Source organism: Thunnus thynnus, chromosome 16 (assembly GCF_963924715.1).
Source record: "Thunnus thynnus chromosome 16, fThuThy2.1, whole genome shotgun sequence".
Lineage (NCBI taxonomy): Eukaryota > Metazoa > Chordata > Actinopteri > Scombriformes > Scombridae > Thunnus > Thunnus thynnus.
This window is the reverse complement of record NC_089532.1, coordinates 14218273-14236633: the sequence shown is the minus strand read 5'-3', so window position 1 is coordinate 14236633 and position 18361 is coordinate 14218273. Positions and strand designations below refer to the sequence as shown.

Below are 18361 nucleotides of genomic sequence, written 5' to 3'. Positions count from 1 at the left end.
ACTCTCCAGCTAATGAAACAGCTAGCTGCCTCCATCAACCACTACACATTTCATAACACAACACCCCCGCAATGACAAGTCGTCCACTCCCGAGCGCACACACAGCTAAAACAACATTATTTCCTCAACAAAGGAGCAGAAAACAAGCTCCAGAGTGATAGAACATAGCTTACCCCTTTTGTTTTTCCTGTTGGTCGTCCAAATTTCGTAATAAGCACACATTTCACAATAAAACTGCAGCGAGTTTCTCCTCAGCCACAGCGCATTGCTCCCTGACCATAGCTAGTTGCTGCCTGTTCACAGCACGTTGCTCTACGACCACAGCAAACTGAGCCTACCGGTGTTTAGTAAACACGGTCGGTAAAAAAAAAAATTGGTGGTTTGCAGGTCGGGTCAGATTCAGGTGGTTGATTAATGCATATTTGCGTGAGTTGGGCGGTTTGGATTGGCTCTCACTGGCCAGCGGCCGCAGCGCAGCAGAAGCCTCTGTGTGTGTGTGTGTGTGTTTGTGTGTGAGCGAGCGAACGTATGGGGGGCTGACTGGCTGGGAATGAGAGATGCTTTGCTGAAACACGGTGCAAAGTACAACGTTAGAGATCTTTTATGTAATTACGAGAAGTGTAAGCGAGGAAAAAGATATCACCTGCAATAGTCTCACGCCAGTGTGAGCACCAGAATGTTGACTGCAGCTCATTTAATGGCCACAGATGGCACTAATGAGAAGGAATTTCGGATCCCCACAAACAGAACCTTTAAATCCCAAGGTAACATTTTGTCATATTGTTAGTTCCACCAAAAGTCCAACCCCCCCCCCAAAATATTCTGTTTATTATCACATAAGACAATGAATAGCAGAAAATCCTCACAACTGAGAGGCTGGAACGAGGTAATGTTTGGCATTTTTCCTTAAAAAATGGCAATGAACCATTTAGTTAGTTATCTAAATGATTAATTTTCTGTTGATCATCTAATCAACTAACCTTTTCAGCTTTTTGACTTCACTCAACTCAACGCCCTGAACGCTTTTATTAGAGATCAGTTTTAGAATAGAATATGAAATATTTTACCCTGCATGCACAACTGGAAAAGACATTTGACATTGATTTCAAAGTGAAAAGCCCTTTTGGAACTGGGTTATTTTGACATGAAAGACAGAAGTATTCAAGGCATTGCCAACAAGACGTGATTTTAATCAAAAATCAGCCCAATCATGTTCTGCAATCTGCCCAAACTCACATTTTCTTCAATAATAGCCATCCAGTTTGAACTGGCAGCACTATATTGTAATAGTCTATCACACAGTTTTGGTGCTGAACACGTGCTGTTCCCCCATCATTAGGAGTGCGGAGCAGATGTACTGTATCCTGCCTCAGTACGCAGCACCAGCAGCATATGAAGAATAATACAGCCGACGACGAGCCTCCAGTATCTAAATCCAGTTTATCTCAATAGCTGGGAGCATTGTTGACAAGCTGGCTGTTATCTACATATTTAAGGTAACATTTTATACTGACCTGACCATGTAAAAACTATTGATATTATATGTTTTATTGAGGGTGTTTAGCATAATTACCTGAAAATGTCTTATTGGGTTGGTTCCTCCTTATCTTCACTGCATCTTAACTAGATATTTTGTATACTCTTATTGCATCTTAACTGGATTACTCTCTAATTGCATATTACGTAGATATTGTGTTCACTCATTTGTAGTGTGACAGTTGTATTAGTCTGTGTTTGTATTTATTGTTGTAACAATGTTTATGATTCTCTCTTGGCTCACTTGTAATCTGAATGAGACTTTTTACCTAGTTAAATAAAGGAAGAATGCAAAGTCTCCTCTCTTATCCACGAGTTCGCTCTTGGTCTATTCAGTCACTTAGAAATTACATCACTGATAAAACTAATTGGGTTAAGTATGTTATTAAATCACATGGGCAAAAATGTAATGTTACTAACAGTCTATGATGTGATTTGTGTATTGTTGATACTCTTTTATATTAAAAATGCTTTATCAAACTCTTTATTAAGTATTTTGTTTCTGGCATTTGTCATACAAGCAGAGGTGATGCTGAACGCCAGTGCATGAAATAAAGTAGAAATGTAACCTAGACAGTTAGTGGTTCTATCTGTAGAGGACAAGAATGTCAGAGGTCCACCTGACATGTACAAAGGTGAAGCAAAGCCACCAGCCAGTGACGCAACAGTGATGCAGTGTGCATTTGATTGTGATCGAAGCACGATTGTGATGGAAAGACCGCTACACACAGCAAGTACACACAAACAGAAATGCATGCAGACGCACACATTCACACACCCTGCTGACACCTCAGTGTGGCCACATTCTCACCTCAAATATTTCCATTCACTTGACTGTCAGGCCAGTGTTTCCACCAGCGGATGTTTTTTGAGGCCACTGTTTCTTTGAAAAGACACAGAGGGCCTAAACCAGGTAGGAGAAACCTACTTCAGCTATTTTAGACTAGGTCTTTTGTCAGATACCTAAAAATCGACAGCTTTCAAGCTGCAAGACTGCCTCTTCTTTGTTCTAAGCCAGTTTTCTGTTTGATCATAACATAAGGGCCACATTTTTATCTTATTTCATTCAGCATCTTTAGAAATCCTTATATAAATCAAGACCATATTGTTTATATATATGATACAGCTAATGATTATTGAAATATCTGCATCAGCATTAAGCCAGTAAGAATTCTGTATTGTTCTAACCGGCTAGAACAATGCAGGTTCCTCTTTCCTTATGTGAAAGTAAGACAATGAATCTATACACACAAAGTAAACACACACACACACACACACTCCAACAGGAAGAAGGAAGAGTGTGGGTGTTTGGGAGCAGCTGCATGGAGGAGCATCAGACCCAGCTTCCTCCTGGTGCAGCCAGCACCATCTCTCCTCCCTTCTCTTTTTTTTCACTCATTCCATCTACTTATTACCTTCATGACAATTTCTTCTTCTCTTCCTTTTATGTTTCTCTCTCTCTAACATAGACAGAAACATATTCAGTCAAAAATAGACCATCTTTGTCATAGCTTTTATCAGGCTCTTATCCGTTGGCAGAAATGATCTGCTTGTAGCAAGCATTGTGAAAACACGGTTGGTGCTTGTTGCAATGCAAACTGTGTGTGCATGTTGCTGTCCTCTTTTGTCAGAATGGTGACACATCAGCACATTACCACCTGAAAGCCCAACTGTTTCACAACACTTTCCTGTGCTGTGTTCTAATCGAGGGCTTTTTGGTAGCGTTCAAACTTGACTCCACTCTCACACCTGTGCGAGGTGAGGCTTGGATGACTCAAGGCACAGATGGACAGAGCAGATAAAGCCAGAAAATGAGCATAAGAGAGAGAGAGAGAGAGAGAGAGAGAGAGAGAGAGAGAGAGAGATGTTTTGGAAATTTAACTGTGACATATGCTCAATGCTGATTGCAGATGTTTCAGCTGTGATAGGTAAATCTTTGATTGTTGCGCAATCAACTTGGTAGTGGTTTCATTATATAAAAAAAATCATTCAAAACAGGATATACTGCATATGTCATTGAGTACGTTGATGCAAGATATTTTCACTCTGAATCAAGGCCGGTGGAATCTTCCTCTAACACAAGCCTACACAGGTGCAGGTACCAGAGCATCTTTGTGTTTCACTCTTTCGCTTTCCTTTCCAGTTTTCTGTTCTTACTCCTTAATTCTATCACCCAGTCCCATTCCAACCAGTACTCCACTGATTTTCTTCTCTCTTCCAGCCTACATACCTCCCCTCCATCCTCAGCCCCTCTTTCTGTCAGCAACACACCCCCGGTAAGTGGTTACTGTGATGAAGACACTCAGCAGTTATTTCTGTGTTTCCTGTGTATCATGTGGTGGTAGCTTGAGCTAGCTAGCATGGCTGACAACACACAGGCTCCCAGGTGCAGTGTGACAGTGTGGGCTGCCAGCCAGAAAGCCAGTGGGCCAGTTAGCAAGCCAACTAGGCCCTGCAGCACGTGCTGCCCTCCACCCCCACCCTTAACCCATCGCTATTCCCAGTGGAAAGGAGGAACAGGCTTGTGACATTTTCATTATGGGAAAGAACACACGTCTGTGTATGTGTGAGCGTGTGCAAGCTTGCCTATATCATTTTTATTTTTCATGAAGGTATTGCTGCACCAAAGTAAACCGTTTGAGGAAATGTCTAAAAGTTTAAATGAGTCATTAACTTGTTCATGACTGAGTCATGGATGGGAGATTCTTTGGTTATGTGCAAATCTACTGCATCTGGGAATCAGCTTGTGTTTCTCCCACAGAATTCAGGGGTCATGATGCGCTGACGGCAAAGACCTCCAGTGAAACCAGCATGCAGGGGCACCAGGGTTCGCCCTCTCTCCCCCAGCTCACCCCCAGGCCGCAGATGCATCGACCCAGACAAGGCTGCACTTCTCTGGGCAGCACAGAGAGACTGCTGTGCTCCGGTTCCTGGAGCCCTGATGCTCTGATTGAGACCCTGCGCCCATGCAGGAACCAGAGGGAGGGGAAGGGAGAGCAAGGGAGGGGATGCAAACACATCTGGCATCTGCAAAACCCTGCACACAACTCCCACATATCATGAGAGCAATGTACAGACCATATAGAAAAGCGAGCTCTGTTTTCCCCTCTGCTATGACACATGCGGAGGATGATACACACACACACACACACACACACACACACACACACACATCTAATTGTGTTCCTGTTACCTCTAAAATCTAGAAAAGTAATTATATGAGGAGCAGGGCACGAAGGCACAAAAATCTCCAGCTGGCAGGACAGTAGGACAGCAACACCAGAATACACCACTCTCTGCTTTTGTTCTATTTATATAGCTCACCAAACAATGGTGTTGGTTGGTGTCTAAAAAATAAATTACTTAGCTGCCTATGGTAGCATCTACAAAGGAAATGGTATAAAACAATGCTACATTCAATGATGTATACATACATGGTACTGTATATAAATAAGGGAAGACCTATTGAAGCTGTTGAGGGGAAGATAAATGAAAAGCTGTGAGAGGAGGACACAATAGAGAGCATATCAGAGTGCAAGAAATTTGTGTGGGTGCACGTCTCTGCAAGGTGTCTTTTTGGTATGTTTGTTTCTTTGCGTGGGCGCTACCTTTTGCATTAGGCGGCAGTACAGGACGAAGTTTGAGGTAGTGGGTTGGGACGTAGTTTTATGTGTATGTCTGTGCGTGCGTGTGTGTGTGTACACGTGTGGGTAAGGGTGCAGAGTACTTTCTGATAAACAACCAGCACCTATCTCTGTTTCGGCTGGCTTTTAGAAAGTACCGCACGTTTTCATAAACCTGCTCTTCCGTCAAAATGACTGGGCAATGATTTTTCTTTATGAGCTTTAAACATTGGAGAATTTGACAAGGAGGAAAGGATGCTTGCAAGAGTATAATAGGATAAGATATCAAATGCATATACATGGTTGGTGTTACTTTAGTGCGCGCTACCTCCTCTCTTCAGGGTGACCGAGTATAGGCCAATGAGAGGCATAGCAGCAAGCTGGAGCAGTATGCTCTTAGTGGACAGCTGTGGGGCCATTAAAGGCCCATCTGCAGACAATAGGCTCTGTCTGAAGGGCACACACAGCCTGGTTCCTGTCCTGCTCTGCCTCACTGTGTTTGTGTATGGATGCGTATATGAGAGTACCATGCATTTCCATGCCCCATTTTTATCTCTTACAAAGGAATACACAGAAAACACACATTCACTCATGCAGCTACCTCTAAAAGTCAGTCATTTTAACATGTCTGCGCTAAACTTGGTAATTTTCCACAGCAAATTTTGATCTTTTCCTACATATAATCACTCATAATTATGCTTTATGATAATGCCTTCTCTGTAATGTGGCAGAAATAAACAGAATCATGCCATGGTTCACTGAGGCAAGTCTTGTTGAAGTCAGACATCATCACAGATGGCGGAAAAACTGATTTCATTGTGCGATTAAAGCTTTCATGGCATCCTCTCTTCAAAAACCGAGGAAATGAAGATCACTTTATTAAAAGGTTATCTTCTCTCACGCACTCGACAAAACACAACAGCATGCAAAAATATAGGCGTGCGTTGGAAAAACAGCTAGCTGGCCCAACCACATACCACTCAGCGCGGTTCGATCAAGCAAGCCACAACTTCACATGCCCCAACACACACACACACGCACGCACGCACACACACTGCTCCTGCATGCAGACACATGCAAAAATATCTGTCCCAATACTAAAATAGGCCCTGAGAGGTTGCACCTGCACCTGTGCCCTGGTCCACACCTACACACAGGTGTCAGGATGTGACACATACACACAGACAGAGAAAGAAAGATAGAAGAGAGGGAGGGGAAAAAACGAGAGCGGGGTGAATCACACAACTGCGGTCGACCAAAAAGCTTTTTCTAGATATCATCTCTGTATTTTGGAGTGTAACCATAAGTGTGATTTTCATTTTTAAATAGACTTTCAGGTTGATGTGTTTAATTATAAAAAGTGATGCACACAATACTTATTCAGTAACTGCTGATTTCTAGATGATATGTAATTATATGATATACAAGAAGACTTTTATTCATAATCATGGGTTTAGGGTGAGTGAAAAGAGGGTTTAAGCAAAGTGTGTATCATACTGCAGACATAAGTGCCTTGAGTGTCTCATTATGCAACTCAGTATGAGTGGTCTCTCAATGTGTATGTGTGTGTCACAGTGACTCATACCCATTTGTGCCTTGACAGTCCCTTTTTTCAAATGAGGAAGAATTAGGGGGCAAATATTCTAAGCAGTGGCTTAAATATGCATGCATGAACACACACAAACACATGCATGGTACACAAACAAAAAGGTTGGAAGAACTTCATTTTATTATTTCCAAAGTTAGATGTTATGAAAATAAAGGTATAGCTCTATCTGTGTTAATATTCATTACTTGATTCAATGAAATCAAGATAGAGGAATAAGATTTCATCAAGTCGGTATTGTGTTTGCCTACTCCTATGCTACTGGTCATATTAAAAATGCATTTGAAAAAAAAAGAATAATGCTATGTTAATGTTATTATCACAGTAAAGTTTTCACACGGTTTCTCAGTTATGTCACATTAAAAAGAGATGCAATGAAAAGCCCTTTACGTTCTTTGAGAGATGTCGCCACCCTGTGGAAGCTTACTGTTGCTGCAGTCCAACAGACTTTGCAGCAGCTGCACCACAAATTCAATTTGAATTCTATTTTATACCATTTTCCTTATTGTATTTTCCTTTTCTTTGTCTTTTTTCAAAAAACAAAAAAACAAAAACAAAACAAAATTAGTTTTAATGCCTTCTTATGTCTTCTGTAAAGAGCTTTGAATTGCTTTTGTGTTTAAAAGGTGCCATACATAGAAAGTTACTTCATTCCACAAGGATGCCTGAACAAACAATTCCCTGAGACTTAGTAGTACATTTGTCTGAATTTGAATTTGATTAAACATTCTATTATGTAGGAAATACTGATAGACACAATATGAATTCCTAATTTAAAGACCCCCTCCAAAGATGTATATAAAATACTACTGAATAATACTATGTGTCTGATATGGATTTTCCACAAAAAAGTTCAGTTATCTTATTAAAATCCTTAAAATGGCATCAACCCCTTCTGTCTCATTAAAAATTCCAGAATCTATAAATATGTAAATATATTTCATTTCATAAGTTCAACTGCTGGATACAAGATGTTTCCTACTTTACTGTCTATTCTCAGTGTTTGTGTATGGGAGGCTTCAAGTTTCCACATCACACTTTTTTAAGATGAATATTTGACCAGGATTGGCTTCCAAACTATTTGTGATGTTACAAATCATGCTCGTAGATTCACTACTTAAAACTGGATTTTCAATGAGCACAAACTTCCCATTTTCAGCAGAAACAGCCTCCCAGTGTCAAACTCTGCACATACATCATTCTGTACAGTCAAGCTCAAATATCCAACTGTAAAAACAAGAAGAAAAACGTATTTTTGTGTGGAAAGGGACTTTAACAAGGGTATCACATTGTTTTAAAAATAATTAAAAAAAAAAGGTACATTAGTGCCTTAAAGAATCCTCATCCGTCATCTTCCTCACAGTTCATCCTTCTCATCTCCAATGGGACAAGAGACACCGGTGCCTTTGAGGCCACAGTAGCCTTTAGGTACCTTCTTCAGGTACTGCTGGTGATAGTCCTCAGCGTAGTAAAATTGCTGCCCCTCCAGAATCTCTGTGGTGATGGGACCATAGCCTTTTTGATCCAGCTCCTAGAGAGAAAATATACACACACACACACACACACACACACACACACACACACACATACAGACAAAAAACCCCAATTAATTTTTAACAATCATACAGAACACAAAACACCAAAGAACCCCCAATTCCCTGCCCTTCCTGTATAAACCCAATTAGAAAAAAGGGAGAAAAAAAAGAAAAAAAGGGAAAGAGGCCTTCTGGCTAACCAGAAATGATCACATCCCTATGGTGGCATCAGTAATGTGCCTATATACTCTAGGTAAGGCTACCAAATATTCAGAAAGGTGTTGTATCCTTTTCTAAGTCTATATGTGATCTTTTCAAGAGGAATACAGCTGTTCATTTCCATCTATCAACGAGGAGAGGGGAATCAGATTTCCATGTAACTGTTAAGCATTCCCTGGCCACACATAAAGCGATTTCCATAAATTTAATTTGGGAATTAGTTGAAGATTTAGTTTGATTTATGGAGTTTCTGTGGGGTGAGGTACAGTTGATGGAGGAAATTATAGTGAACCAGTGTGTACCTGTTATTAATGGTAGCTGACAAACTGCCGAAACATAAATCTGACCAGAGCTGTTCATCAGTTGTATGTTCAGATCTGATTCCATTCTCGCTCTAGATTTATGCAAACCTGGCTTTGGGCCCTCATCCAGTAGGTAGGAGGCTCAATGACCATGCAACAATGTTTGCCTAGAAATACTCACACTTCGAACAGTATCAATCAATATGTTTATGTACACTGAATTCCCCAAGTACAAACTGTACTATTGCTACAGCCTCTACAATGATCTCCACATTGATCCAAGGAGTTTTGTTTTATTTAAATTGGACTATTTTTGTCTGTGAATTTGTACGCAGCGAAATGACAATGACAATGAGTTTAAAGCCTCCTATCCTTAAAGGGGAGCTCCACTGATTTTAGACATCAAAGTCTGTTTACAGATCTTGGGGAGCACAACTGCATATGTGAAAAGAGTTATATAGAGCCTTTTGTGGCTCCAGGGACCTGCACATAATCTGAGAAATTTGGTTGTGGCGTTTTGGTTGTGGTTGAGCTTGAGAATTAAAAAAATCTGGGAGTGTACAGTTAGAAAGAAACAAAGAAACCAGACCTCTGAAGCCCTGCTCTCATCTCTGCTTGAGGCTAGTGGTTCAAAGCTACATTAGCTGCTACTAACAAAACACACCCAAGTCTCCGACAAACTGTTTGTAGCATTGTGGGTAATATAGGCCCCAGTTTTGACAAGGGAGAACCAATATCTTGGGTTCTACTGCATCGATTTTGAGACTTTTTTTTACTGTTCGTCATCTATCCAACAGCGTTATAGGAGTGCAATGCTAAATCGGTGGAGTACTCTTTTAGGTTGAGTCAATGTTCAAGGTTATAATCCCTAAAACAGACTTTTCTGTGAGGAAACTATTCCTAGCTTGCAGCATCTTCATGTGTTCATATCCTGCAGCTTGTTCCCCTCACCACAGGCATGACACACATTCAGCGCTACTTTCTCAGATTGCAGTAACTTCTTCAAAATGAACACGCCCGTTAAATGGCTGTTTTATTCTGCAGTGTATTGGATCTGAACTTTCAATACCTCTCACTAATACAGTAAAGAGTTTCTGCTCCTCGACTAGAAAGCAGGGTTATTGAGTGACAGAAGAAAGGAACATCTATTTCTTTTTGTACTGCAGCTTGCCTCTGTGGCTCTCTCTGTGGGACAAAGCATCAAAGAGTATCCGCTCTCTTTGAGAACTCCTGAAGACACTTTCACACTTACACTTTTCTAAACACCATGAGAGAAGGCTTCAAACACACTAAAAAAGCGCACAAATTCACAAACACACACACACTAAACACCTCTGACAGATATATCAAAGGTATACCTGCTGTGCTGAGTGGTTTTCTCTATCTAATAATACAAGCGCTCAGTCCTCTCTAGATCAGTGCTCTTGAGAGCTGACAAAACAACAAGTTCGAGGCACAGCGGGACTATCTGTGGGCAACAAGTAGCTTGAATGTAGTTCACTACACCTCAGCACAGCACAGCACCGAGGAGCTTTGCTTTGTGGAGGCGTCAATTGGCACGGTTCAACAACCACCATGAAACAGAGGCTGTGTATTCAATCCTGGCTCAACCTGTTCTTATCAGCTCCTGCGATATAGGCTGTTTCTCTGCATGACACTGTCATGGACACCACTGGAGTATTTAAGGAAAGGGGACTTCATTCTTCTTAAGGGGTAAATATATATTTTGAGTATCAAACGATCACCCAATGGAGGCAGGTTTCCAAGGAAGGAAAAAAAGTATGAAAATGTCTATCAAAACTTCTCAAACCACTCTCAATTCACTTCCTTCAAAGTATTTTTTGGGCATATTTTCGCCTTTATTTGATGCAGTCAAGAGTGACAGGAAATGTGGGCAGAAAGAAAAGGGTTATGTCATGCAACCAAGGTCCTCGACCAGGCTCGAATGGAATGTTGCAATAACATCAGCATCATCTTCCATCATTCAACATCATCTGGAACTACTTCTCCACTGTTGAACCGTGTGCACTCTATGTTCCAAAATATGTCTAATACTCAGGCACTGTAGAGTTCATGAACAGGAAAAATGTTCCGAGATGGAGTTTGAGGACAAAAATATACAAATATGGGTGACAAATTACCAGGAAAGATCAACATAAAGTCTTAGTAAGATGTCCATGTGCAGCTATAGAATGCTGGAGGGATGGAAAACCATTCTTCCAACATATTAGCGCTGTCTAACATGTTGGTCCAAAATTTTACCATTCAGCGACCCCTTGTGCCCTGCGTGAAAGTATCTCATCTTCTACACTCATTTAGTTATGTTTTTCATTTATTTTGTCACCCATCAGTCCATGTGACTATTTATTAAGAACTTTCCTATTCTTTACATTGGTTTTTTGATTGACAAATGTGCAAGTTCTGTTGTTGATTGACAAATCTTCATGTCAAAAAGAGAGATTTGCTTTTCCACTTTGAAAAAACAACAACCAAAAAAAGCCAAGCCAAAAAAAAGAGAAACAGGCTCCAAGTCTGGCTAAGGATCTTTTGCTCTTGCTGTAACCGAGCTTACAAATGAAAATAAATTATGTTGACCAGGACAGAACAATTCCCCAGCTGTTCTTCTACTAACTTGCGCATTTGTGTGGGAGACAATGAACGTAAAAAAAGATCTGTGTATAATCTCTAAAAAAGGAAATAATGTCAGTGAAGGGCAGCATGTTATAGGTAATGTATAGTTTTGTCCACATGGAGGCAGTGTGGTACTTGATGTGTGTATGTGTGTGTGCTGGAGGTGATGCAGTGGAGTCCGTAAATCAAAGCTCTGCACCCCACAGAGAGGCTGAGGCAGCAGCTGACCTCTAAGTCCTCAGTGGCTGCTGCTACAATACGAGGGCTCTAATCTCCCTGGAGGAAGGACCCAGCGTTCACAAACCAAACTACAGCGCAACACAGCCCTCAGTACAGAATATCAGCCTGACAAGCATGGACATATTTACATTTTAAATGCCCAGTCTGACACAGAGGAACCCATTTTTCTCTTCTTACATCCAACAGCACTCTAGTAAACCAGCCGACACAAGCATAGAGCTTTGTACATCATGGCCTAATTAATCAGTCATCACCACCAAACCACAGTAGTAGCGAAGCCTTCGGGGCAGAGGATGCTTCATGTAAGGAGAACACAATGTCCAAGAAAAGGTCTGTTATTCCGAGCAGACATACACCCCCACCCTGACACCCCCGCACCACTCCCGCGCTCTACATCCAGCCCTCTACAGCAGTCACAACACGGCGGCCATTTTAGATCTATAAATCAGAATGCATGGCGTCACGCCACTGTGTATAACCTTATGTGGCTTCACTCTCTCTCTCACTGCAGCAGCAGCGGCAGAGGAATGGAGGGAAGAAATAAAGAGAGAAGGACGTGGAGGGTAAAAACAGCAAAAATGGAGGAGGGAAAATTCGAGAGAGGAAGCGCAAACTAGATGTTCTCAAGTTGAGCATTTTCATGCTGTTCATGATGTTCAGATGATGGCTACATGGAGGGAGAGAATGTGTGTGTGCAAGTAGGCTATACATTTGTGTATGTGTGTGTGTGTGTGTATGTGTGTGAGGAGTGAAACAGAAATACAGAACATTTTAGGAACAGATCAGTGTATGTGTGCGTATTTACGTGGGGACGTAAATCTGTCACATTACAGGGACTCACCTTCAATTTGGAAACAAAAAGCTTGCATCCACAACGTAGAAAATTAATATTTGGGGTTAAGACTTGTTTTTTGGTTAAGGTTAGGGGGTTAGGTACATACTGGTAGTGGTTAACATTAGGTTAAATTGACAGGGAATTCATTTAAGTCAATGCAATGTCCTCCGAAATGACAAAAACAAGTAATGTGTGTGTGTGTGTGTGTCCAGGGCTGAGCTCACTCAGCCCAGTCAGCCTTTCCTTTCTTCACGCCTGTCGGAAAGACTCCCCTGTCAAAGACATGGCTGAACGGGTGCATTTCTCTCTCTCTCTCTCTCTCCCCATCTCCCTCCATTGCTGATTCTCTCTCTCTCTCTCCCTCTCTCTCTCTCTCTCCCTCTCTCTCCCATGTGAGCACAGACCACAGCTTCGTGCTACCAAGTCCTCCCTGCTCTCCAGCCAAGCGAGAGAGCCCCTCTCGCCATCACCATCGCCAGAGAGTCGGCCCCGGGACACAAATAGGACGTGACATCCCGAGAGAGGGTGGAGGTGGAGGAGGAAGAGGAGGAGGAGGAGGAAAATGTACTCTCTTCTCTTATCCTACCCCACTGTCTTGTCTCTCTCTGTCGTTTTCCCTCAGAAGGCCTACGGCTGCGGAGTGGTGGGGAAGAGACGCGCATTGACATAGAGTTTGTGACACCCGATGACTCATGGTGAAGACATTTGAAGAGGGACGTGACCTCAATTCTGTGATTTATGTAATCATCCCTTAGTCCACTCCAGTTACTGGTGTGGTTATTGCTATTTACCATTTCTCGGGCTCCTCATCTCCATCGTTTTATTTGTTTTTCCTGGTGTCATTGTCTCAGTCTTGATCTCAAATTCAAATTTTCATTATTGGCATTAAATACTTCATTGGCAAAGCATATTTTAACAAATTTACAATGTAAGTGTAGTAGCCCAGTATTGAGATCTTTTACATTTTAAGTAAAAGTAGCAATACCTCAATGAAAAATACAAGATAAAAATACTAGTAAAGGTTGTGCATTTATAGTTTTATTTTAGTAGTAATAGCAGAAAAGGTCAGCAGAAAAAAAAGTACTCATTAGGTAGCAGAATGACCCCTGCCAATGCTGTTCATACTGTTGGGTATAGTTTGATCTAAAATAAATAAAAATGCATTATATTTTATTTGATATTTTCTTATATATAAAACACAACCGACTTATAACAGCCAACATGAGTCTGCATACCTGAACATCTTAAACATGTAAATACAATTTTTGAGTTTTGTCGACAGGAAAGCTGCTCTGTGGTACAACTCTGGTAGTAGATAGACTGTGGCTCTGCCTGAAAACACACGAAATAGACTGACATGATACTTATCGACTTGTCCGCGGCACCGCGCTTGCCCTCAATGACCTCGGGGAGAGACACAGAACGGGAGTGATGGAGAGAGGACGAAAGAGAAAGACAGACAGGGAAGGGGAAAAAAAAAAGAGATGCGGAAATGGTGCAGAGACACGCAGGGAGAGATGGAGTGAAGGAAAGGAGGAGAAGAGCATGGGAGATTATCGTAAGGCTGAGGGAATGAAAACAGACTCTAGTGAGATGGTGAAAAAAAATAACAACATATAAACACAATAGCCTAAAAAAGAGACAGAGAAGATACTGAAAGCTTGTTCTGTGAGGTTCTGGGAAAAGCCGTACATGTAAAACATTCATGTACATCACTGTGTCTATAAATGTGTGCGAGCTAAAGGATGTGTATTCCCTCTGTGTGTCTGATTTTTTTTTTTCCTGCCCTGCTCTGTTCATCTCTCTTTCTCTCTCTCAGTGCGGGTCAGGCATCCATTTTAGCTGAGCTCTAATCTTCAGCAAGCGCTCCTACATTTTGTGAGCGAGGAAGCCAACACTCCTACATTTTGAGAGGGAGAGAGGATGCACACGCACTTCAGTCTCGGAGCGAGGCGGCACGCGCTCCTACGTCTTTTTTTTTTTTTTTTTTTACCATGGCAGACAACAAGTAGCTCAACATCTGAAGAACGAAAACGCAGGAGATCAGTCCTGCATTTCTGAGAAAAAAGTGATCGCCTCTCATTAACATTTCAGCTGCACTGTACTCGACAACATCTCACTGACTGGATTACTTTCTGGCAAATAAAAAAAAGTTATTCCTGAACCATATATCACTAACAATTTGTCCATTTTTATCTTAGCCAATAATGTCTCGTAGCTACATGGGCAAGATGTCTAGTTGCTATCAGAACACAGTAGAAATATTTTAAGATTTAAGACTTAATGTAAAAGGAAAGACAATCTATAATATGCGAGAGCTGGGGAATAGTTGGAAGCATAAATTTGACTTTTGAAGACTTTCCAGAATGGGAGATGTGGAAAACCAAACTGAGCTTGTGTGACTAGAAGCCCGCTAAGGAAACCTGCTGATGCTGTGCCCCGTTTTAATAACCCTCGAGCTTCTCCTCAAGACTTCTAGCCCCAAACGACCCCCACCCCCTTTTTTTTTTTCCAGCCATCTTCCGAAACCCCCTGTCCCCCCCCACCCCCATCTTTCAAGCTCATTAAGTTAGGATGCCTTATCAGAGGGCACACTCACCCCTCCAAGGCCCTACACACATGTATGTGCACGTACACACACAATATCCATGCTGGCTTGATAAAACCTATTGTTCATACATGCACACACACACACACACACACACACACACACACACACATATATATAGAACCCCCGTTCTTCCATTTTCCTCTCCAAACCCTAACCCAACTCTAAACCCCCCCCCATCACCACCACCCCACTCTCTCCTCCTAATCAACTCTTCCCATCCCTCCTCTCCTCTCTCTCCCAACTCACCCCCCCCCCCCCCCCCCCTCACCCAGCTCTGGGGAGACACGTTTTAGCAGAGAGGGAGGGATGGAGCGAGAGAGAAGGGGAATGAGAGAGAGAGAGAGAGAGAGAGAGAGAGAGAGAGAGAGAGAGAGAGAGAGAGAGAGAGAGAGAGAGAGAGAGAGAGAGAGAGAGAGAGAGAGAGAGAGAGAGACGGGGGAGACAGAGGGAGAGAAAGAGATGCACTCCTCCTCTCTGCTCTGCTGCCACAGCGGCTTGGCTACAGAAGCCTTTGATGTTCTGCAAATTTCAAATTTCATTATAGAGAACCCCCTTCTCCTCTCCCCTCTCCCTGCTCCCTCCCTCTCTTCCCCCTCTCTGCTCTCGCGCTTAAACAAGCTTTTCTGCCTCACTCCCCCCCCGCCCCCCCCCAGTGCTGAAGTTAAGAAACTGAAAGCCCTGCAGAAGAGACTCTTCGTATGGGTTAATTATTTATTGGGCTGTGTGTGTATGTGCCAAATGTATGTCTGTGTGTGTGTGTGTGTCTGTACGTACATGCGAGTGTGTGTGAGTCATGGGCTGGCAGTGGGGTGGAATCTGGATTTTGTGATGCCTGTCTTATCTCTGGTCGTCTTAGATCGCCTCCACCCACTCTCTCTTGTCACTCTACTGAACATGCACTCACTTCACCCGATAGAGAGCATTGGCCTTTTAGAATAAAACGCGCGCACACACACACAAACACACACACACACACACACACACAATCACACATGCACAGAAGGACACACACTGCAAGCCCTTCCTCTGTAGAGATGCCATTTTCAAACCGGGTGTTGTTGAGACTCAGCATCAATGCGGCAAAGGCAACCATTTCAGGGCAGGAAGCTGCCATTTTGGTTCAGAGTGTGTCAGCTGCTTTGAGAAGATATGTGTCCCAGTGGCCCTCAGATGAAACTGGGGTGCCACTGAAGTGGTTGACAGATCGGTGGTGTCAGCAGCGTAGGTGGAGAGAGAGAAGGAGGGAAGACTGGGTGCTGTTTCTCCTCTTGATCTTTGGAAACATGGTTTGTGAGTATCTGCTGTGAACCGGGTTAAAGTTCTGGTGGAGGTGACAAGACAATATGCTCGATATAACATTAACATTAACCCGTTGAATATGGGTTTTGCTAGTTTTCTTAAATTACAGGTCTATGGCATAGTCATCACATTTCTTAATATAGCTGTAATATATTGTTATTTACAGAAGAATTTAGGCTACTCAGAAATCCAATTAACTGTCATGTGTGGCACTATAATGTTCTTGGACAGTTTTATCATCCAAAAAAAAAAAAAAAAATCGAAAGTAGGACAGCACTCCACTTAAATTGTTTATTCATGCATTGCACGGACTTGATTTTTGCCTTTGAGGATTCAGCACCCATCTATACAAACTGAGTTTGAGCGTGTTGTTTTATGATCTAATCTTGGACAGCTTTATGAAATGTCCATTAAAACGCTTTAACGAAATTTGAATATATTCAAGTTTTGCTTGTATGTCCAAAACTTTTCACCACAGAGAAAATGTCTGTATATGAATGCATAGAGAGGAATGTCAGTGTTACAGGCAGGGATATAACAATCATATTGATAAGAAATTTAATTTTTAGTGCTGTTAAAAATGAGGGTTTTGTTGTTCATATTGTGCTTCTTTTTCTTTTCACAGAACAATCATACATGAAGGTCCATTTAGTAGCTGTTCTAGAGCTTTCACTCATGATGTGATCAAATCTGAGTGTGTGTGTATGGCTTATAAACCTGGGTGTTGTGTGCATCATGTGTGGGGTCACAGTCAGTTGATAGTTAAAGGGTGGGGTCACCATCAGCTGATAGCCTGTCAGTCTTAGCCCTCTGTTCTGATTGCCTTCCTCTTTTTCTTTTCCCGCTTTCCTCCCCCCCGTTCCTAGTCCCAGCTGCCACTCCTCTCTCACCTCTGACCCCAGCCCAAGGCCAAGGTCGGGAGGTTGTCGTCATGGCAACATGACAGCCCTGTGGCCTGTGACTGCTGACCCCAGAAGCCCTAAGTAACCATGACGATCATATTTGCTCCCCTCTGCCCCCTGCCAGCTTGTCCATGAATACCATTTAGAGAGAGAGGGGAGAGACGAACAAACCAAACTGATGGGGGATCAACGGATAGATGGACTGATGGACGGACGGGCGGACAGATGGATAGAAAGAACAAAAGGTGGGCGCGTGTGCCGCTGAAAAGAGGAGATTTAGAAATGAGATTTAATGACCTATTGACCCTCTTCCGCTCTTTCAGTTTGAGGGCCATAGAGAAAGACGCTGTCACTGAGTGGATGTAACTAAACAGCGTCCAACTCTAAGAGGTCACCACTCCAGAGACTGGCTTTTAATTATTATTCAAATAAATGGGAAAACTCCACGCTACAGCTTATCCGTGCACAACGGCCGAAAAGGTATATTATAACAATGTTGTTCAATATGATAATTCTAATTTTGTTTCTGACATGATGGAATCAAATACACAAACATCTGCATGACTTTATTTTTTTTAATAGGGATGATGTGTGTGAGGAAAATTATGAAAACTGTTCATTTTTCAACACTTTTTCCACAGCTGCTAGTCCTTTACTTCACACATGGTTTGGTTATAAGTAACACCTCACTTGAGTCATATGTCATAATGAAACCCTCTGATGTGTGCATGTGAGTATTATACCTGCTGAAAGGCCAGTTTGCTCTTCAATGCAAGCTCCTGTTGAGCAGGGCTGGATGTGTAAATGGCTGAACGATATTGAGTACCACGGTCATTCTGCTGCCTCATACCTGCGTAAACACACACAGAAAGGAAAATAAGACACTCTGCAAATAAGCGTAAGTACCACAATCATCACAGACACAATGCCATTTGCATGTTAAAGGTTTTCACAATTATGTCATCATCCCGCATCTTGAATTCATGAAGCCAAATGAATTCAAAGATCAGAGCAGATTCGGG

The 18361-nt window shown here is 42.2% G+C and overlaps 1 protein-coding gene across 2 annotated transcripts in view; it reads right to left on the bottom strand.

The window, feature by feature from the left end:
* Positions 1-6870: 6870 nt before the first annotated feature.
* msrab (methionine sulfoxide reductase Ab) overlaps positions 6871-18361 on the bottom strand; it is a 48594-nt gene continuing 37103 nt past the window's right edge. For both annotated transcript variants that reach the window (XM_067614088.1, XM_067614086.1), the window contains exons 5-6: positions 18083-18189; positions 6871-8296 (exon numbers count right to left, since the gene is read on the bottom strand). In XM_067614088.1, coding sequence (XP_067470189.1) covers positions 8123-8296; positions 18083-18189 — 281 coding nt within the window. In that variant the 3' untranslated portion in view covers positions 6871-8122. The remainder of the gene's footprint in view (positions 8297-18082; positions 18190-18361) is intronic.